General features: G+C 41.7%; 4 protein-coding genes and 1 long non-coding RNA gene across 6 annotated transcripts; 3 read left to right on the plus strand and 2 right to left on the minus strand.

The window, feature by feature from the left end:
- Positions 1 to 4,033: 4,033 nt before the first annotated feature.
- Positions 4,034 to 6,140, plus strand: LOC149987661 (uncharacterized). Its single transcript, XR_016506833.1, has 2 exons — positions 4,034 to 5,385; positions 5,660 to 6,140. It is a non-coding gene; the product is annotated as an uncharacterized LOC149987661 (long non-coding RNA).
- Positions 5,791 to 8,910, plus strand: LOC141046359 (uncharacterized). The gene is made up of 8 exons (XM_090243564.1): positions 5,791 to 5,831; positions 6,156 to 6,216; positions 6,836 to 6,888; positions 7,187 to 7,373; positions 7,511 to 7,657; positions 7,791 to 8,145; positions 8,270 to 8,406; positions 8,585 to 8,910. Exons 1-8 carry the CDS (start codon positions 5,791 to 5,793, stop codon positions 8,759 to 8,761), a joined length of 1,158 nt encoding a protein of 385 aa, XP_090099690.1. The 3' UTR covers positions 8,762 to 8,910.
- LOC141046358 (putative serine/threonine-protein kinase) lies at positions 8,877 to 10,531 on the plus strand. Its single transcript, XM_073539767.1, has 4 exons — positions 8,877 to 9,041; positions 9,401 to 9,612; positions 9,731 to 9,923; positions 10,064 to 10,531. The coding sequence occupies exons 1-4, from the start codon at positions 8,877 to 8,879 to the stop codon at positions 10,529 to 10,531; spliced, it is 1,038 nt and encodes a 345-aa protein (XP_073395868.1).
- Positions 10,532 to 11,735: 1,204 nt separating this feature from the next.
- LOC112293968 (ras-related protein RABC1) lies at positions 11,736 to 13,094 on the minus strand. Its single transcript, XM_024544006.2, has one exon. The coding sequence runs from the start codon at positions 12,540 to 12,542 to the stop codon at positions 11,907 to 11,909; it is 636 nt and encodes a 211-aa protein (XP_024399774.1). The 5' UTR covers positions 12,543 to 13,094; the 3' UTR covers positions 11,736 to 11,906.
- Positions 13,095 to 14,443: 1,349 nt separating this feature from the next.
- On the minus strand, positions 14,444 to 19,683 carry LOC112293079 (uncharacterized). 2 transcript variants are annotated; one of them, XM_090257066.1, is made up of 12 exons: positions 19,344 to 19,683; positions 18,358 to 18,622; positions 17,897 to 17,971; positions 17,604 to 17,662; positions 17,315 to 17,450; positions 16,740 to 16,836; positions 16,371 to 16,437; positions 16,130 to 16,228; positions 15,820 to 15,909; positions 15,523 to 15,677; positions 15,281 to 15,382; positions 14,444 to 15,116 (listed from the first exon to the last, which is right to left on the minus strand). In XM_090257066.1, exons 2-12 carry the CDS (start codon positions 18,608 to 18,610, stop codon positions 14,861 to 14,863), a joined length of 1,389 nt encoding a protein of 462 aa, XP_090113192.1. In that variant the 5' UTR covers positions 18,611 to 18,622; positions 19,344 to 19,683; the 3' UTR covers positions 14,444 to 14,860. The 2 variants fall into 2 exon arrangements, with proteins under 2 accessions (XP_090113192.1, XP_024397909.3); XM_024542141.3 differs by lacking the exon at positions 17,897 to 17,971 and having other exon boundaries at positions 19,344 to 19,598.
- Between the last annotated feature and the right edge of the window lie 1,638 nt (positions 19,684 to 21,321).

Consider the following 21,321-nt stretch of genomic DNA (forward strand, 5'->3'; position numbering starts at 1 on the left):
CTATAATGCCTTTTTTTGTTCCAGATGACTTCTTTAAAATTAGTTCATAGTAATTTCAAAATAATATATAAAGTAACCATAGTATCTGACCTCCAAGTAAACAATGGCTATCAACACAATATCAAGAACAGACTAACACTTGTTTTAATACCAACAAATGAGACTAGATTAACTCTAAGATCTAAGACCATTCTCATCTATAGCAATATAAATTCCATCATAATACAAGGCAGCATAGACTAGAACAAAATTGAATAGAATTAAACAGAATGGAATTTAAAAGGCATGATAGAGCAAAAGAAAATAGAACAGAATTGAACAGAAGAATGCAAAACCAAACTTTATTAAGAAAAAGGCTCCAAAGCCATACCTAATAAGATACCCAAATGGCCCTAGTTAATCCTATTTATACTTCTTTCAACTATCTTAGAACTTTTTAGAATGTTTCTAAGGATGGATTCTATATACATAATCATACTAAGCCTTTTCTAAAATGTTTTATAGTAGATCCGACATAGACCACCACTATAGCCTTAATTTTAGAAACTTCTAGAAAGTTCTCAAATATGGCTCCAACTACCTATTTTTATGCATCAACAATACAAATATCTTATCCATATCCTATTACAACAACTTTTTACTCTCTTTTTAAGAGATTAAATTTATTTTTGTTGTAAGAAGTCTTCTAACCATGCTTAATTTATGGATAAGGATTAAAGATTTCCTCTATTGTGTTTGTTACACTTTGATGGTCTAGTTGCTACAACATTGATTTGGATGAGTACAGTTTAGCAATAATATCATTATAGTGTTCATCTTCAACAATATGTATTTTATAGTCCTAACTGACTAGAGAGCTTTTTAATCAATTAGGAGGAACACTTGAGAGTGTATTAGTTGTGTATTTATATTTGATTTAAATTACATGCTTTATAATTAATTTGTAGTACTTAATGTGTTTTGTGAATTAATTTTTGTTTATATGACAATTGTCACCTAATATGGCATCAGATACCAAATCTCATCAAATATATGTAGTTTAGTTTGGTAAGTAGTTTTTTTTATCTATTGATAGTTTTTCATTAGTTAAATTTATTAATATCAACTAGAATTTAGATACTTAGGTAAATAAAATCCTTAATTTAACATTCTTTTCAAGTCAAGTATTGTCCGTGATTTTTGAAAGAGAGAAAATTTGTTGTAAGGTTTTGCTTGGCTATGGTGATTTGCCCATTTTAATAAAGCTTAGGATTTTTTCTATTTCTACACTTGCACTCTTATATTGCTCCTTTGTGGTATAAACAATAGCTTGACTTAGTTACATATAAATAAGTTACTAAAGAAAATAATCTCAAAATAAACCAATGACTTTGACAATTATGCAGAGAAGATGTAGGAGTAAGTCATCCATCAGTACTCACTCATTCATTCATGAATAGCATCCACTGAAGTACACTACATCATTAAAGCACTGACTAAATATGCATTCAATCTTTGAGCTCTGCCCGAGCAAGTATCCTAAGAAGCATGGTTATGTTTTTTTCATCGCGCATGTCACATCGTGTAATTTCACAGGATAGTGGAGGTTGGGGGTGAGCAGTTGAGCCATAGCGTTTGCGGGGAGAGCTCGGAACCGGAGCATAGGGCTGCTGGGGGCTGATCATGGACGAGGGCGGTGACATGATCGGGCACGACTTCCGGGCGCAACCTGCTCCTGATTTGACCACCAGAATGGTGGACGCAGTGCCGCATGAGCCCTCTGTTTTAACTCTATCCTGCTCCCTCGCAGGATGAATGCTGGAGCAGCAACGCCAGAAGCCGCCGGGCTGTTACCTCAAACAGAACATTAGGGAGTGCAGCGAGATGCGTGACCAAAAGTATAGTCTAAGCACGTCCACAGTGAGGGGCCACAGTCGCAAGCCAATATTGTGCGCAGCAGGGGAACTGAACTCCGGTCAATACCGTGGGAGCGTACTATGATACCACTACACCAGCCAACACCTGGCAGATGTCTTCGTCTAATAGTCAGTAAATAGATAATGCCGCAATACCTCCGTGTTACCATGCGCAAATTTCTCACAGACCCTCATTGTACATGTCGCTGCATGTGTCCACATCAAAAACAATTCAACCGCAGTGTCTCATTCTCGCTCCCCGCGACGACATCCACTCCACCGAATGCACAACCTCAGCAATGTTGATGTTAGGCTTCTCCTTGGCTGTATTAAGTGTTTTTCCAAATATTATGTCACTGAAGCTCAGCCGAGTATAGTTCACGAAGACTAGAATTGCCAAGCTAATTACATCTTTTCCATCAATCACAGCACTGTTCACCATCGGCTTTGCACCTGACGACAACGTAAACAACTATCCGATATTGTAATCCCGACCAAGCAGTGCGGCGTGCACGAGCGTGGAACAGCTCGACAAGCTCATCCGAGCTCATGTCAGGGAGCGCATCGAGATCGACTCCTCGGAAGGTGAACTTCTTAAATGTTCTCTTCTTGGGCTGGGCAACCTCAACTTCCGCGACGTCCGCCTGCACACGCAAAAAATAAAATTGATCACGTCTACATCGTGAAAATAGGGTTTGAGACAGACGATGAGCAATATACAATGGGTCCTGTGTTTGCAAAGGGGAGACAAAAATGGGAAAGAACAGTTGGGGAGAACTGGGTGATACCGTGGTGGAGAATTGAGTGCGACGAGGGTGCTGGAAGCAAAACCCGGCCAAAGAGAAGCAAAAAGGAGCAACATTTTCCACCCCTCCCTAACCTCACCAGTAGGCTCCAACCAAAGTTCACGATGTAGACGTGATCAATTTTATCTTCTAGGGCTGTGTTTCTTGCCATTGAAAGCAACTCATAAGCCTCTCATGAAAGAAAATAACTAAACAAGTCAAGTAATCAAACTTGATGCTTAGAGCAACCGCAAAAACAAACCACAATGTAACAAAAGTCTCCATAAGCTAAGAGACAATACAACATCAGAAAATAAAAATTGCTCTTTACTCAAACATCCCATATAAAGGTTTCTTTTTTGGACGGAGAGTCTCTCAACTAAATAAAAAGTGAAGATCTTTCATACTTTGAATGGAAGTTGATGTTCACAAATGCAATGCAATCCAACTCATTGTGACCATAAAAGCATAAGGTGGTAAAGTTCTTCTATCAATGCAACAAATATGTTTATATAACAAATAAGGATACAACTGAATTAAATTGCTCTAAATCGATCAAGCAAAATGTGTCAGTTGGAACAGATTGAAAGATATGGCTGATACACACTCGGAGAGTTGAGAACAGAACGGTGAAATAGTCTAATGCCAGTCCAGTCTCTGGTGAAGAAAAAGGGACCGAAGCTGAGCATTGTGGTGCAAGTGTAAGTATGCATCCCATTGCCGAAGATCTAAATGATACTTCTTTCGGTGGGTGGGTTGCTGCTTAGGATCTAGATTGTCAATGTGGAGACCATGCTTACACGCATGACTGTTCGCTCAGTTATTTGTTGGTAGTGTTGAAATTGAGAGCATGCTCTTGTCGAATATCTGTGTGCACGACGACTAAGTTTGGATCGTTATCTTCACAACCCAATGGATCGCAGGAAACAAGCACCATCCTGTAAGAGTTCTGATAGTACCCCCTTTTTCCCACGGCAGGATCCTGTGTGGGTTATGAAAATGGGGAGAGAGAACGGACGCGGGAATCACAACTCCATCTCATAATCATATTCTTAAGTATCTTCGTTTTGAATTTTTTTGAGAAATATGACCCCGGTAACTACTCCACTCTGCACATCGGGAGACTCTTGTGCAACGGATATTTCTGATTCAAATCGAGACTGTGAATTAGTAGTCTCTGGAATCCACTCTATGCTGTAGTTTCTGACCTTGTACTGCGTACCGAGTTCCCAGCCTCCAGGCTTGGGCATTCTTGAGAATACGCTTCCGGTTTCTATTCACTGAGGATTGCGTACAATGGTTCCTCACACCCACTTTGCGCACTAGTGTGACTCCAAGTGGACCTAACGCTGTGTAAGTGACGGGGATCACGTCGCTGCTTGCACACCGCGACACAACATTTTCCATGTGAGAAAAACGCAGTGATGACCCTCTGATCATGTGATTCTTGTGGTGTAGGGGTCACATATCTTGTGCCATCTGGTCGTTCATTTCCTACGAACATTCACATTTCCAGTCGATTACTTCTTCAAGAGCCCGCTGTGGCAATTTTGAGTAGTTTCTGATATAGTTTCTATTCTTTTCTTTCTTTGAACTTTAAAAGGTGCTAGTATTGTGGCTTGTGGTCATTATCTACCCCAGCACCGTTAGTTTTGCAGTGAGGCACGATGAGCGTAGGGCTAGACCCTGCCCCAGCCCCGTCAACAACAAACGTACTCGGCAGTTCATTGTGGAGCCTCCCTGACAACAACTGCGACCGAGGGCACTAGCAAGCTCCAAAACGATCTACCTGGCTGCGATCAATACGCGCTCTCTTTGCCTTTCAAGGCAGACAGCAACAAATGGTGCATAAGTTTTAATGGTACTCTGAGTTAGAGTTTTTCATGTGCTTGTGTCTGACTCAATCGCTCTCTTACGGGAACTGTAAGCAATCGTTGTTGCTCTCTCCCAAGCAGAATCTTTACGAGAACTTCCAGAAGATGATGATTCTCGACGCTTTCGCTAAACAGTGTAAGCCTGTCCATGGTGGAAAGTGGATCCTTGCAGTAATTGAAAGATGGTTGTGCTTCTTGTGGTAGGTGCTATTACTGGCCGATGGTCAGTGGCCGTAACGCCCCTGCTACAGACCAGTGATGTGAGAAATGCAACCACCAATTTTAGCTGAAGAAATTATAACCGAACTTCAATCAGATTTACTCTCAGAGACGCAGTAAGTATCCTAACTACAACAGTACATGCTGCTCCGATACAGAAATTATACAAACAGCGCGAGGTTAGAAGCAACATTTTCTTTAGAAAACGGCATTTCTTTTATCCTGTCCAGGAGATCACGAAACTTGAGGTTTTGAGTGGGAACGACATTCAAGAGCAGTTGGATGATTGCAATGTTTGTATTGATCTAGCAGCATGGAGTAGGTATTATACGCTGGAGATGAGCTACCCAAGTTATCCTTACTACTAAAGCTGAGTGGCTTGGTACCTGGTAGGGAAATAGTGAGCAAAAAGAGATTGTCTGTGATCTATGGAGAAGTTAGGTCTGCCCGATTGCTTGATGTTGCCACTGGTGTCGTGGATCCTTTCAAGCTCAGCTGCAGGACAAACACTTGAAGAGCAAGAAAATTTTCTGAACGAGAAGGAGAAGAAAGTGCGACTACTGGCTCACCATGCTCTGTGTCTGCAACTTGCAGCGGAGACAACTGATTGCGGTGAATGCTTACATTCCTGGCCTTTTTCCCGAGCATAAAACGCCTTGCATTCAACGTCTAGGAAATTCATTTTCCAGAATGAATGTTTTTCGTCTGTTCTTGAAACAGTGAAGCTGGGGCTAAAGCTAACGGGATCAGCGTATGGCAAAATTTTATTGGAGTAAAACTCTTATCAGTCGTGATTGTAATTTTTTTGCCACTCAGGTGTGTGTTGAAGAAGCAAGCGCCTGTCCTGGAAGCTTAGGTATCTGATTTACGGTGATTGGGATTGCAGGTTTGTCGAATTGCGTCGACCTATGCTCCCGTCATTCGTTTTCGCCAATGCAAAAAGACCATTTCACATGTATCAAAGCACCTTAAAAAGTCACAGATTGTAAGAACGCTGGAACGGGCAGTGACGCATGTATGAACTTGAAGGTAGACTTCATTGGAAATGGCTTAGTGCGGTAAGCTGGTTGCTCTGCCTCGGAACTTGTGAAGTATAAAGCAACTTCTGGAATTGTAAGGTCCCGGAGCTAATTAACAACACACTCTCGTTGTGTAGTTTAACTCAAATGAGTCCTTTGGTACAGTTTTGTAGGTTTTGGAGTAAATAGCCCAGTTGCCGGTCGCAGCTGCTGGGCACTTAAATTTTAGAAATAAACGGAAGAGCTCATTCTTCAAGCTAACCCAATTGATAGGATCTCTAATTAGTGTGTAAGCTTCTGGGCCAAGAAGTAAAGACCTTTGTGATCGTTGAGATCACGTCAGAGCAAGTACTGAGTCTGCAGGTACAGCGTACAAGCTCAAGTCAGAGCTTGTGATCAGGAAAAGCATGATCTCAGCTACCAAGTCAGAAATGCATGTTATTGTGACAGTTTTAGTGTTGTTATAAGAAATGCTTCGTCGTTTTTATGGACTTCTGAAACATGTTACTGGAGTACCTGAGATTGTACTATGTTCTCTTGCTATGCTTTTATGTTGTCTACTACTGCTCGCTGGTTGTAATTTTGTAACTGGTTTTTATTTTGTTTTTTGATTCTAGAGTTTCTCCGCAGTTCAAGAATTCCTCAAATCTGAGTCCAGATCTAACAAGAGAAATCTGATCACAATCGATTCTCCAATTTCCTGCCAGTAGTGAACCAGTTTCCAACGAGCTCACGTTTTGGAATTACTTCGGATCTGCGAAGGCGCTTGGCGTATCTATCCTGGCCGAGTATGTTGTTTTGGATCATTGCAATTTTTGTTTTTCCTTGGGAATTTCTGTCCATAAGAGTTTGTCCTGTGTTGAGAAAACTACTGCCTGCAAATAAATGATTAGTCAATTTTAAAACAGAGAAAAATAAAAAATAAAAATAGAAAAGGAAAATAGGGGGGGGGGATAATGCAGCTTCTACACGATCGACCACTAAAGTCTTTTTTTTTTCTTCTTCTTCTTTTTTATTCTATCTTGTTCAATGCTTGAAAACAGGAAGCGGATCCCAGCAAGGATTGCATCCAGTACGATCCTCGCAAGCGGCCCTGGTAATGTAATGTGGCTACCTTCAAATTCCTGCAGTTTTTCATCATATATTCATTATAACTAAGAGACTGTGTACACTTCTGAAATTGAGCTTGCTCCTCAAAGATAGATTGTTCACATTTCTGAAAACATGGTAGTTGCATGATTTTCCTTGCCCGGAATCTTTGGCCTCCTCCTTCAGATAAACAGGAATCTTGAGAGTAATTAGACATTAGGAGGGATTTTTACCAGGGGCTTTGTGTGTCTCATTTGACTAGTTCTTTTTTTATTCACACCACATGAAAGGACTATCTTTTGTAGGTACATAACAGCGGTATCTGTTATCAAGGATCTAGTTGTGCTTCTAGATGAAGGCCAAGTAGATAGTTCTACTTTCGTCAACACCAAGATTGTCATCCAAGCACTATTTGGCACTTTCAGGCCTGATGACTGCATCAACTTAGTTACATTCAACTCTACTCGAGCAATTTTACTGCAACCAACTTCTGTAATTCCAACACCTTTGGCTTCCTCGTTATCTTGCTTATGCCGTGCATCAGTTGTGGCACTTACCGCTGTTGTGAGCTAAATATTAGTCGTATAGATGTAATCGACACTGCCCTTCGTATTCCATGAAATAAGCAGGTTATTGTACAAAAAGATCAACCTTCCTACCTGTTATACAGTACCTTTCAAGTGCTATCACTGTCGAACTCTCCACAAAAGTTTTCAAACATCACGAAAGCATTCGAGACAGCGAGAGGAGCCCTCAACTCAACTAGTTTACTGAAGGTATAGGTGTTTTTGAAATCAAGGCAGCATTACTGGTGGGTGCATTTTCCTGAATTCAGCACTAGCCAGTGACACAGATATGGTTCCATGTACTGCTCATTTGTGCAGTGTGTCTTCGATCTGGCTTGGACAGATGTTCGTGGTGCTGACAGATGGAAACTTTGCGAAAAATCCTGGATTCAACAACGATTCGACACTTCTACACATGGCCGCATCCCTAAACTCGGAAAACGTAACGGTGTTCTTCTTCAGCTTAGGGGTAAACATGACTCCAGATCCACTTCTCGAGCTCCGGAGTTTATCTTGTATGATGAACAGCACGGTCACGTATGTCACCCTTGTAGATGCACAACGGAATCCGCATTGGGCCATACGCCCTTACTTCGATTATCAAGCCACGTTGAGAACTGCAGCCAACAGTAGTTTCTGGACAGAAACATACGACGACTTCGATGGACTGGGCCTTGTTGCCACCGTCACGTACCCAGGTAAGTTTCCAAAATCCCTGTTTACGAATCCTCTGCTTGGTTTCATCGAGACCTTGGGTCTTCTAAAGCAACAGACACTGGACCTGCCTATCTGTGTGTCTGTGTGTCTGTCTGTCCTGTGCAGTTATCAGTGAAGGAATTCTGTATGGAGTAGCTGGCATAGATGTGATTGTGAAATCGGATGACATCTTCAATTCCATCAAGCGGAGATTATTTGACGCCAACGTCGGGCCGAATCGACTGGCCTGTCAAGAGTCCCAGGTTGGGATCTGTATTGCAACCATCTCAATTGATCCCGAGTGTCGATCTTAAAATGGCGATTTTATCTCGTGTTGTTACAGTGATCGTCTATTTCTCTTTCTCTCTTACGCTGAAGGTGTTTTGGTGGTAGACCAACTGGAGCGTTCCTACTAAAGCAGTCACTTGTGGGCAATCACAGGTCAATCTTACCAGATGCACTAAGGCTGTGGAACCTCATGACCAACCTCTCTGCCCGCAATCCGTGTACCTGAACGAACCACCAATCAAGGCTTACTTGAAGAATTTGTGCTGTAATAATTGTGCTTTTGAAGGCTCTCCCAAAAGGGAAATGAGGGGAAAGTTTTTAGCTGTTTAGCTGCAATCCTTCCTGGACCCCTTCTCATGTTCGTCATTTTCGCTTGCTATCTTTTGGGGAGAAAAGCGTTGAAGTCATCTGTAAGCGAAACCACAGCAGGTGGGCAGACGATAACATGGGTTTCTCTCTTAGTGGATTTCACGGTTCGACAACTGCATTGATGGTGTCATTTCGTAAATGGCTGACTCGGCAACGAGAGGGTAATCCGATGTGCATCAAGTTATGGAAGGGGGAGCTAGCTAGCTCACAGAATTGGGCAGTTTTTGACAGATTTTGCCAGGCAACCCATTGCAACATACAAATATAGCTATAAGGATCTGAAAGCTTGTACACAAAAGTTTCACAAGGACAAGAAGCTGGGTGAATGTGGTTTCGGAGAAGTGTACCAGATACTGCATCTAATGTGCAATTCAAAGAAGCTGCTTCAATTACTAAGTAATCGAATAACCTTGGATGATTCCCTTCTCATTCTGTTGTTTGGAATCGGTGAACCAAAAGTTTACCAGAAATCAACTATATACAAAAAAAAAGTTTTCACTGAGATTTTTTTGTGCGTATTATCCTCGAGTTTAAAAAGGAACTGCACATGATCAGGGGAGGTTGAAAGACGGTACACTGGTAGCTGTGAAGAAGCTGTAGGAAAACTCGAAGCAAGGAGCTCGTGAATTCTTAAATGAGGTGGTAGTCATCAGCGGAGTTAAGCGTCGAAACCTTGTCAAGCTGCGGGGATGTTGTGTGGAGGGGCGTCACAGACTGCAGGTCTATGAGTATATGGAGAACAGGAGTCTTCGACAGGCATTGCTTGGTAAATCATTATCCAGCTCGCAGTTCGATAATCGATTTTTCTCCTGGTGATGGGAGACTCCAGCCTTCACCCCTCACCGCATCTGTGAAATAACCCAATTCCTGTGTTGCTGAGACATGTGATCCGAAAGAAGCTATTTTAGTAAACTGGTTCGCCCGTTTCAGCATAGCCCTGGGAACTGCCCGAGGGCTGGTCTACTTGCACTACGAAATCACGCCCCGGATCATACACAGGGGCATGAAAACCAACATCCTTCTAGATCGCAATCTGGAAGCTAAGATTGCTGACTTTGGCTTGGCCAAGCTGTTTTCAGAGGAACAATCTCATTACACCACCAAAGTTGCTGGCACATTGACAGTGGATTTCTATCAGCGTTGTTAACTCCGACTTCGTTCAACTGCTGAAGAAATTGTATGGATCCAAGTGAAGAGCACAAGACTATCTGTATCTTATACGGTTTTTGAAAACGCAAATGAAATTGGGCGGTTGTACTGCAGAGGGTATGTTGCACCCGAACATGTACACCAGGTCTGCTAACGGAGAAGGTGGACGTGTATGGCTACGGCATAGTTTTGATGGAAATTGTGACAGGTGAGGTGAACATGAAACGCACCCCTTCAGGATCACTGCTTTTCCTCATAAAGGTGAGCCGCTTCCACTTGAATCTCAAACATGAGGCATTTTTCACTAATCAGTTGGATCATTCACGATTTAGAAAAACAGCATTCAACTGGACGGCCCTTCTGTGCACATTGGACAAGCCGGAGCTGCGACTCATAACTCCGAGAATTGTCCCAATGCTACTCAGGAGTGAACCCATCGCTGAGGATGATCTGCAACCTCTCGTAAAAATAGAGTATTCTAGGTCTTTGTATGCTGCAGACTGTGGAGTAAATGAGGAATGGTCAAGTGACGAGACACCTAATGATCCACCTCTAATTAATGGAGTCTCACCAAGACATTGACATAGGGTAAAATATCGTTTCTACTAGCTAAATATCAAACCTTTGGTCACGTCTAGTAAGAGCAACAAGTAACGTTGAAGGGGCCTTGATCAACACAGCCTCGAAAATGAAGTGGCAGACATTTTTCAGGGGTCTCATACTTGAATTTAGCATCTTATTCATCCTCCAGAAAGGTTGTCAAGTATACATATTAAATATTGAAACGGTTGGCATTAGACAGTTCCATCCTCTCTTCGCTCTTTTTCAAAAGTAATGATGGAGAAGCTTCGAGACGATGATAGCTAAACTCAAGATAAATTACATACCAGAAAGATACATGATAAGGTGCAAAGATCTGAAGACTGCAAGATTATTTCTTAGAGGCCTTAAATCAGCGAATACAAAAAGGTGTCGATACGCTTGATAAGAGGTTATGTGAGTATATTGGCAAGTGCAAATAATAATGGAATAAGGATCAAGGAAACTTCTAAGTAGAGAAAATTGAGCAAAAAGCTAACAGAAGCTCAATTCATGGAGATTTGAGTGAGAACTGGTCTACAGCTTCCTTCGGTAGACCAGCCTCCGATCTTAGTTTTTGAGCTAGCGAATCCATCTAATCTACAACTACATCAATTCTGTCCAATAATCTGCATGACTTTTTACCAACAACAGTGTCTACAACTGACCAACTGATTACACCACAAACAGGACATTATGCCATAGTGCACGCAACACGTCCGTCCAACCATACAGCGATGAGTCACTGTTTACTTGCCATAGATTAAGAGCCTTTTCCCACGGTTAGATGCAGAATTCACTATAATAAGGTTTCATGCCTCAACGCCATATCATCGAGAACTCAACATTACCCTCAAGATTTGCCGTCTCTACAGGAAAATTGCGGAGTTCAAGAGAAAGAAGACACAGAGATTATAGTAGCAAGGCTCAATTAACTCACAAGTGCAACTGTCTGTAATTACAATCGCAACAGGACTTACCAAAAACATATAAAAATACAAGTGTGAGACACTCTCGTACAACTTTTATAACTCCAAATCACAAGAATATAGTACTAGACTTCCGCTTAATTCTTAGCTGATTTTTAAAAAACCGTCAGTAATCTAAAAGTGCGAACAAGACAAATCAATCTGAAACAATAAAACCCCATCACAATCTATGTGACATCCTTTAGGGTGTAACATGCCAAACTCATGATACTCGCGTGTGTGTGAAATCAGGTAACCTCGTTTATTTGTCCAAAGACATATGCATTCGATACACCAAAAATGATTTACAGGCAATTGTCCAATGCTTGCCATAAAAGGAACTACACATGTACAAGGGATAAAATCAATACCAAATTTAGCGAACTCCAACGTTTTGTGACAATAATCTATCAACAACCGCACGCACCGCCAGCGTCGGGTGCTGGCAAATCCGCTGTTTCCCCAGGTCTGAGCACATTCTTCTTCAATTGCGCCGTATCCGCTGTCAAGCTTGGAGTATCCAAAATCTTCTGCACGAGTTCATCAAAGCATCGTTGCACATTGACGCTCGTCTTGGCACTGGCCTCCAGAAATAAGCACCCGTGCTGCCTAGCAAACGCAATTCCCTCCTTCTTCGTCACCACCCGCTCGTGTTCCTCCAAATCCACCTTGTTCCCTATGAGCATCTTGATACAATCCGGGTTCGTGGAGTAACGATCCACCTCCTTCAGCCAGATGTCGGACAAATTCGTGAAAGTTGCCCGTCGGGAGACATCATACACAAGAATGATCCCCTGCGCGCCCCTGTAATACGAACTCGTCAGGGTCCTGAACCTCTCTTGCCCCGCCGTGTCCCAGATCGTCAGCTTCAACTTCTTACCCCCGAGCGTCATCATCTTCACCTTAAAATCCACTCCAATAGTCGGCGACAAGTCATCAAACGTGTCAGCCGTGAACCGCACCAACAAACTACTCTTCCCCACCCCTGAATCCCCGATCAACAAAATCTTGAACAGGTGATCAAACTCTCCACCCGACGCCGCCATAGCCTTCAAACACTTAGAAAATTATCACAGTTTCTCAGTGTCTCTCAGCAGCGCCTTCAACCTCACTAGCCACACTCCACACCTCGCCGTTGCCTATTCCAAAAACTCGAAACCCTGTAACCCTTCTTCGGCAACAAAACCTTGTCTTACACCTCACTAAATGTGTGCGGAAGAAAATTTTCAAACCCTACAATGGAATTTCGACATCCACACAACTAGAGCGCTGATGATTTCTACGTATGCTCGAGAATTCGGATTGGGTGCAGACTCCGGCGAAATTGGTGTCCATCAACTTCGTGACCTCATCGAGGCTCGCACCGGAAGGAAACTTCAAACTGTGCTACGGAACGCCAAACTAAATTTGAAAGGCTGGCCCCGTCGTAGTTCATCGAGAGTTCTCCACCGTTGGATCGCATCTTAATCGATGACAGCTCACACCGTCCGATTCGAACTCCGTGACTGCAGCAACGGTTGCCAGCTTGTTAGTGGGGCAGTAATGGGAACGAGGTGTGTAACCGTGGGGGTTCGAACCCGAGGCTGAATCGAACGATTTTCAATGGCTGCCCGATCGGAGACCGGGGTCTATAACTGGGGGTTGCGTGCTTTAGCGAGGGCCTGTGTACGAGGGTTGAATGAAAGCGATCTACTGCCACGTAGGCTGATATCACTTCACACGTGGCGAGAGAAATCTGACAGGTGGTGCTCGAGTCGTGGCAGTCTGTGATTGGCAACAGCCGTACCAAGTGTCGAGCGGTCAGGCTCTAGAAGGGTCCTGGCACTGTTCACCGGGAATCAATCCTCGAGGGCGACTCTTCTTCCTTTTGGCTTTTTCAATGATACTTTTATATTTTCTGCTTAACAAAGTCAGATAGATGGACCCTAAAACAAGTTTTTTTTTTTTTTTTTTTTTTTCACAATAAAAATATGGGAATTTAAAGTATCTAGTATACTTCCCACTTGATTTTTTTTTCAGGGTTAGTTCTGAACTACGATTTTTACAGAATAGAAAATTCATTGGCTATTTATAATACATATTCAAGTAAAGGTGCCCAACAGTTTGTTAGTGTGATTTTGGAATTCTATAAAGAATTGTTGTATAGCTGTGTGTCATATCCATTTTGTTGGTGATCTTTTTTCGTGTTTGAAAAGTTCAACTCTAAATCATTACTTAAAAATCATTAAATAGATGTTTAGTTTTTTTTGTAAAACATGGACCAAAATTAATGTGCATTATAAACAATAAGTATTGATGGAGTTGCACGTTGTGTTTTCTTTAACTAAATCATTGTAAACAATTAATGGTTTTGTGAAGGCAACAGAACTTGCAACTGCCTACTTCTGTAATAACATGATTTTTACCCAACTATATCAACTTGTTTTTTAATGAAAAAAATAAAAGAAATAAAAAAATACAATTGAATTTATTCAAATTAGTTTTTTCTAAGTATTAGTAATGCAGCTCGATCCAGACAAAGCAATTCCAAAAAAAATAATTCAAAAACCTTCTCAAGTCAATTACCTTTAGATTCACTCTATGAGCCTCCAGTAAATGACAGTAGGGTACTACATGAAGTACAATTCTGAGAAAAATTTGTTGTTTCCATCTTATTGTGGGAGGCATCTTACAATCAAGTTTGAACTATGATTTAACCAAGACAATTGTAGGGAAGTGTGGGTGACCTCATCTAAATCAAAAACTAACCACAATCTCCAAAAACAGCCCCACAAGATCCACCAACAAGATCATGTGCTCAGCAGTGCAAGCAATTTAGCAGTGAAAACATGTTGGGCAGCTTCACTGACTAATGTGTTGTAGTTGAGCGAGGTTATAATACTAAGTTGGGCTAAAAAAAAAAGGAAATGTGATTCGTAAAACATTCACAACATTATCCACAAGCATGGAAGTAAAGAAATGAGTTGGATAACTAGAAACGTTCTGTAATATTTACATGTTAAACGCTACTTGAATCCCACCTCTGATTCTTGCAGCAACTGATTACAAGAGGTGGATGAGCATTCAATGCTACCTTCATAAAAGAGTCCTTTTGTCTCACTTCTATGTGCCTAAAATACTACCACGAAACTGGGATTACTACCCATTCTAACTCCCTACTTTATCTAGCTGCTGTTTTTTAACGTCACCTACAGAACGGCCCTGTCCATTGAAACTAAGAGTTCATTGATTTTGTTTCCACAGAAACAAAGGTGCAAAGATCACCGACTGAAAAAATTAGAGCCGAACTGAAAAGACTTGCACCATTGGCGTAAGGAGAGACTAATGCATGAAACTAAAGGCCTGAATGTAATGTACACTTGGGTTATCTAGCTCGCACCATCTCAGGGGTGACTAACAATGGCGGTGACATGGGCCAGGCTCTTCTCAAGTCGGACATTGCTGCGGGTTTGGGGTTGGGATCCTTCTTTGCAAGAAAACTGGCAATGTCTGGGGTGAGCGTGGGAATTCCTTCATATCCAGATTCTTTTTCCCATGCTGGGTCAACTGGAGGTAGATGGTAGGGCTCAGCTATTAATGCCAGCGGGAACTCTGGCAACTTGGGTACAACGATAGGTAATCTGCAGCCAGTTATGAACAAAAAATGAAGTCAGAAGAGCCCATTGCGCTTAGGCATATATCCGTGTTAAACATCAAAGGAAAGAAAGATCTTAAAATTCAAAAAATGATAGATTTCATTGTCTCAAATGTGCAGGAAAGAATTAATTAAATTTGTTTTACGCACTTTTCTTCTCGGTAATTTTCTCTGAAGACTCGGGATTTGTTCACTGCTTCTCTAGGTATTCTCTCCAAAAAATACTTTATGGGTCCCCAAACCTCAGGTACTCTGCATTCAACAAATGCCTGATTAGGTTGGCTGTATGTTAATTCTGATGATAATTCCTTCCTAGAGACAATTTCGCACAAATTGATCAAGTTTTCCAACCTCAATGAAAGAATGTTGAACTTCAAAAGAAAACTACATACTTGGTTGTGGGCTCTGCAGTGCTGAATTCGAGTCTTATTCTCTGACTGTCTTTCAAGTATTTGTGTGCTGCTTTTAGCCACATTAAAGCTTGTGCATGTGTATTTTCCTCATAACCTTCGTTCAAAATAAGTCCATGGAAATAATAAGCACCAGCCTGGAATACACAACCACAGTCGCGGATGGATTGAACCAATCCAAGGCTATGAGAAGATTTGAACAGAATAACTCATAAATGCTACTAACTTAATTCCACTGTCATTAGAATAAAAAAGTTTTTGTTGAGAAACTCAATCTACCTTGGCTTCAGTCAGCTTCCACTTCAAGAACAAGAAAAGTTTTTTCCTCCACCCATCCATCAATGGTACGTGTTCGATCCTCTCATTTGCCTGGAGACAATATCATAAAGCAATCCATTATGTTCTATTCATAGAAAAGTCATTCTCGAGTGTTCACTTCCATGAAGCAGAGTGAGTAAGAGGATAAGTGTCCATGGAAACCCACTATTGCACACAAAAACGACAGTCTATGCACGTCCCAGAAAACACATGCATTAAATGAATTCAACCCTATGTAAAGAAAAATAAAGTCTGGTTTTAGGATACGAACCTCCTTCCAAACCTGCACGTGCTCACAAGCTAATCTTCGTTTCACTGCCAGAGATGCTTTTATATTATCAACTGCAAAACTCAGCTGCAACTCCACACCCTGCACATTGATATTTCGTGATCGTCACACCTACTGGTATAGTTTAAGTACAAGCTTTAAGTCATACTTGACATCGTGTTTAAACTTCAAAATAGATGACATGACACTACACTCGGCCTCAACTTATCCAAGAACTGCTTACATGGCCCAGAGCTTGGTGTTCCAGCGCTATAAGCATTGGTTCTGACAAATCAGCTGGTAACTTGGCCCTGCGTCAGAAGAAATATTCAAGCAACGTCAAAAAGCAATCGTTTTTTTACTAGCAAATCCTAAACTCGTGACAGGCTAAATAGAAATAGGTCAGCCTAGTTTAAATTTGTAAAAGCTAATGTATGACTTAAGGCAATGCTCTACTACGAAGATCCACGTTATCAAACATTTTGATACTTCCTCAAATATCGAGAAGTGCCTCTTTCCAGCTACAACACCCTAGTATATAGCATAACTGAGCAACGTGACTACATCCAGAGCACGATGCAATGCAAAATGATAGTGTAGAACAATTTGTTACTTGATATCTTCTGGTGTGTTAGGCAACACAGCACGCAATGCACAGTCAAAATATGAGGCAGCTTTTAGCAGGATCTCAATAGCGTTCCTCTTGCTCTCTGATGGCACAACTGTTAATGTTAGATATTGAACCACTTGGCACAGCCCTGGATAGCTACACAAGCCTCAGATCTTGATAACTCAACTTTGAGTTTTGTTGAAACAATCTTCCATTGACGAAGCGCAGATTATCCCTTCTACGTGTGAAGGCAAATGATACAACATACACACTTCTGTATAAGTACGAACTTAGACCTAATTATAGTCTAGTGAAATGTCATTTACTCATCAATTATCCATTGGCATACATTGCCATGGTATATATCAAGTTAGTGTTGTCAACAGATCTGCCCTTCCTATCAAAGAGTGATGCAAGTCATTCAGGCAGCGAAGCCTCTAAAGAAATGGTATTGCTGCAATTAGTGCGCAACCTCTAGCAAAGCTAACACAAGTTGCCATCGGATACAACGCACAAAAGAAAACCCGCAGATAATTATCGGCCAGAATCAAAGATAGGGTGCAAAGCAGAGCACATGCCTTCAGTGACTTTGGGGGCATAGCCCTCCGCAGGCGGTCTCGATGTTAGGCGAACATTCGCTTCTTGAAGAGCCAGCATCCCCAGCAGATGAAGTACTGACAGCAACTCATAATAAACACTTCCAAGAGCCGTTTCCTGTAATTACAAAATCTCCAATCCGTCAGGTTTCAATTATATCTGTCGTGTCAAGTTCTCCACGTGATCAAAACATACATCAAAAGAGAAGTAGAAGATTCATGAAAGACTTCATGTCCTGTAAAAACCAGGACTAATGTGATAAATACCAACCTTTTTTTCATCTTCCACGTTGGTCCATTCGAAAACAAGCCCTGAAGTCCACTTTTCACCTGCGGCATCAAGCAAAAGATAAGGTAGAAGTTAAGCCTTATTGTTTTTTGGTGTGTGTGTTTCGATCACAATACATTAAAGTTAGGCCATGATCGAAACACATATTTCACCAAAATCGGTCATGTAAACTACTAGTATTCATTCCAAAAGGACAACTCCCTCAGGAAGATCAGTTGAATTGAATCTGTATACCTAAAAACAAGCCTCAATAAAGAAAAGAATAGTGCAACAACCTCCTGCAACGAAGCCAAGTAAAGCTGGAAGATAATTTACTAATGCCTTCTCTAAATCAGCTGCAGTAGGAGAATCTGCATACCAACCACAATGAGACATTTACTCGAGCAGCACAAGCAAAAGGGGGGAAATTACGAAAGCTAACACTTGAAAAGACCTCTAGGACATATGAATGTGATTATGTGGGCCAATACAAGTATGTTGGTGCAGCTGGTACACGAGGTTCGAGCACTAAGATATCGAACTCGTCAGTTACATTAATCAATAACACCTAGACTGTCTGGTAGCTTTATAGAGGGGTTCTAAGTTTCATCGCCATACTAAACTACGACGACATAGAGGACATGCACTGCTGACGGCGATTATTTCACAGACCAACCTTTGAAATTGAAAAGAGGTACTGTGTGTGTGTGTATGTCTGTGTGTGTTTGTTTGACTCAAGTTATAACTTGAGATATACCTTGACTAGTTTTTCTCCTCCTTGATTTGGAGGCCGGCGTGTTCTTCCCAGACGTAATTAAAACATTGGATCGCAAATACTGCAATCGAGATGCCAGGTCCGCAGAAATGGCATCCTGTAAGTGCTCTTTCAGATCCACATACTTTGGTGTTCGGAGGCCTGGAACATATACGTAAATCTCACCATCCGCATTGAGCCCTGGAGGCGACCCTCCGTCCTCTGGCGCAGATTCGGAAGACAGTATGCAACCCATGATGCTACACACCTGACCACATCTACTTCGTTACGACAGTTCACAAAGATCTTACAAATACTGCGGTATCAGATCACGTATGACATCTTTACAAGCTTTTGCTGGTAGCAATAAAAGTACCTTGTGGTGCTGAGAAAAAAAAAAATTATTCCCCATACATTTGAGTAGCTAAGCATCGACAAATAATTTGTAATACTTCGCAATATAGATCGTATTTTCCCAGTTCACCAGAATACCCCCAAGAGAGAACTCAAAGCTTCAGATTGACGAGTGCCTATCAAAGCCTAGTTCCATATCTGTACCACCGTCACTACTCTCTAACAGCCGAAGAGTAGAGTTCAAGGAACTTAAAAACTATCCGATCGGATCAGCTCTACAACAGAGCGCGCAAAACGAATCGAGTCAATTTCGTGGCTATGAAACTATATCCTCAAAATATCGATTGCACTCTGGTCACCATCTTGTGAATGCATATTCGACGATGCAACTTTCCGCAACAGCATGGACCGACCTCAAATAAAGACAAAATCTTCAAAACCTTTATGAGATCCCACTCCACTGAAACTAACCGCACAATTCCGCAAATGGGCACGGCAGAAACCTCCCACCTCTACCACTGATTCTATAGTGACTTCATATTCGCCAAGAGCAAAGACACGATTGACGAATAGAGTTCCTCCAAAACAACACCGACATAGACACAAACGAGAAACCCAACGAGCAGCCCACATACCAGATGAACTCTTAGCTGCAGCCGAACTCTCAGAATTTCGATGAAGAACAACACCACCCAAGTGCTACAACAGAAGAAGAAGAGCGTAAAGGAGCAAGCCGAAGGAATGCTTTCTTCTGATTGTGGTCTGACAGTGGAGCCTACCGGCTTCGCCAGTTAACGCCGTCTGCACAGTAGCTCGCAATATTTACTTCACCATTCACTTTCACCACCTTAGTGCAAAATTTCTCACTAACCCTGTCCAAAAGCGGCATTTGCTGGGCAATCCTTGATTAGAGGGGGAATAATCCTGCATCCATGTATTAAAATACAGCAAAACTTGAGTGTACCCAGAGCGAATTCTACGACGCAATGGGCTTGAAAGTTACGATTGGAACTACTAATATCTTCCGGTCATTGTTGGCCGAGAATAGATTTGCGCCTTTGATATCTCAGCCTCGATTACGATGCGATTCCTTGAGCTCTTGCTAAATTTGCAAGACTGACCAAGAGGTGGCAAAGTGCGGTGAAGCCATCTGGTGCAATTGCAATGGAGAACTGAAATGGCGACGCGAGTAGCGGAGCTAGAGGGGGGATGTATTTTGGGGTGAGGAGAGAAGCCACCGCTTGCTTCCAAGTGGAATTCCTCCCCGTAGCTCAGGGTCCTACGACCTCCCTCTCTGATCCGATTTTGTCTCCTCCAGCTAAGCTTCTTCCTCCGAATCTCACCCTTTCACAAAATAAAAATAAAAAATATTCTGAAGTTCGAAGACATTGCCACCTGCGCAGCGCCAGATGTACACCACTCCCGCACCACAATTACAACCCGTGTCGCTGTTCCCGCCGATCTTTACAACTCACGCGTCGACGATCTTCTGAACTCACGCATTCATTCCGTCCCGTCCTAGTGCACGAGCCACGAATGCGAACACAACGTCCCCGATTGTTGCTCAATTTCCTCAAAAACCCTTCAATATCCTTCAGAATAAGGGGAAAAACTGTAAATCAATAATTAAAATTTTACAAGAATTAACAAAAAAATTAGATCCACAGGCTCCATGGATGTTAAGGGGCGCTCAATTGAGACCGCATCGAATCAGTCAACAAAGCAAAAATTTGCCGGTGGTTCTCGGAGTTGGTCAGAAAGGGTAACGAACTGTGGAATGATGCGGTGCAGGGTATTGACTTGGTAAAGCTGGCTTGGAGCTGGCTTTCTGACTGGCTTGCTTGCTTTCTTTCCCACCCTGACTCGATGCACAATTTCATGGCTTCATGAGCTGTTTGATTGGCTCTATGCTCTTGTCTTCTGAGCGTCGTGATTGTGCATCGGAACTTCGGCGCCTTCAAATTTTCTTGCTTCCAAGTGTGAGAAAATTTAGGGTTGGATTTTACCATGGTTTTAGGGCCCACGGTTGAGTTTGGGTGAAGATTATGGTGTTTTGGTGAGATCTTTGAGATTCTTTTTTGAGGGAGGAGGGACTTAATCCAGCATAGTCTAATGTATTCAGTAAGAGTAGATTAGTTTGTTTTGATGGCATTTTTTGTGAGCATTTAAAGCATCTAGGTATAAAGTATTTATAGTGAAAGGTCAAATCTTTTCCATTGAATTTGAATTTAAAGCTAGAAAAGATTCTTAATAAGAATTGTTGTTTGTTTGTTTGTTTTTTCTTTTCTTTTTGGTATAGTATATATAATTTTTGTATATAGTTTTATCAAGTATAATTGTGATTTTATAAATGGCATTTGAACTATTAACCTCTTATATATATATATATATATATATATATATGGAAATAATAAAGCAACTCAAATTTTTACTAAATTGACCTACTTTGGATGAAGAATCATTGCATCTTCATCTCTATTTTCCTTGTACTCAACCTCTGTCCATGTTTTCAACCCCTTATCTTCCAACTATGATCCAATATTCTTGCAAGATCCTCAACTTACAATGGCTCTCTAGCATTAGTAAGGAAAAACTCCTGCAACTATGCTTGTC

This window comes from Physcomitrium patens, chromosome 16 (assembly GCF_059467195.1).
Source record: "Physcomitrium patens ecotype Gransden chromosome 16, ASM5946719v1, whole genome shotgun sequence".
NCBI classification, from domain to species: Eukaryota; Viridiplantae; Streptophyta; class Bryopsida; order Funariales; family Funariaceae; genus Physcomitrium; species Physcomitrium patens.

Bases quoted from the DNA above. Each gene is read 5' to 3' on its own strand.
- LOC141046358 (XM_073539767.1), top strand. From the start codon at position 8,877: ATGGGTTTCTCTCTTAGTGGATTTCACGGTTCGACAACTGCATTGATG. The intron at 9,613-9,730 runs GTGATGGGAGAC...CGCCCGTTTCAG, and splicing joins GATAATCGATTTTTCTCCTG to CATAGCCCTGGGAACTGCCC. The intron at 9,924-10,063 runs GTGGATTTCTAT...GTTGTACTGCAG, and splicing joins AAGTTGCTGGCACATTGACA to AGGGTATGTTGCACCCGAAC.
- LOC141046359 (XM_090243564.1), top strand. From the start codon at position 5,791: ATGAACTTGAAGGTAGACTTCATTGGAAATGGCTTAGTGCG. The intron at 6,217-6,835 runs GTCAGAAATGCA...GCTTGAAAACAG, and splicing joins AGCATGATCTCAGCTACCAA to GAAGCGGATCCCAGCAAGGA. The intron at 7,658-7,790 runs GTATAGGTGTTT...TGGCTTGGACAG, and splicing joins ACTCAACTAGTTTACTGAAG to ATGTTCGTGGTGCTGACAGA.
- LOC112293968 (XM_024544006.2), bottom strand. From the start codon at position 12,542: ATGGCGGCGTCGGGTGGAGAGTTTGATCACCTGTTCAAGATTTTGTTG.
- LOC112293079 (XM_090257066.1), bottom strand. From the start codon at position 18,610: ATGGGTTGCATACTGTCTTCCGAATCTGCGCCAGAGGACGGAGGGTCG. The intron at 17,663-17,896 runs GTTGTTGCACTA...TTGATGCCGCAG, and splicing joins ACTTGGCTTCGTTGCAGGAG to GTGAAAAGTGGACTTCAGGG. The intron at 17,451-17,603 runs GTTGGTATTTAT...TTGTAATTACAG, and splicing joins ACGTGGAAGATGAAAAAAAG to GAAACGGCTCTTGGAAGTGT.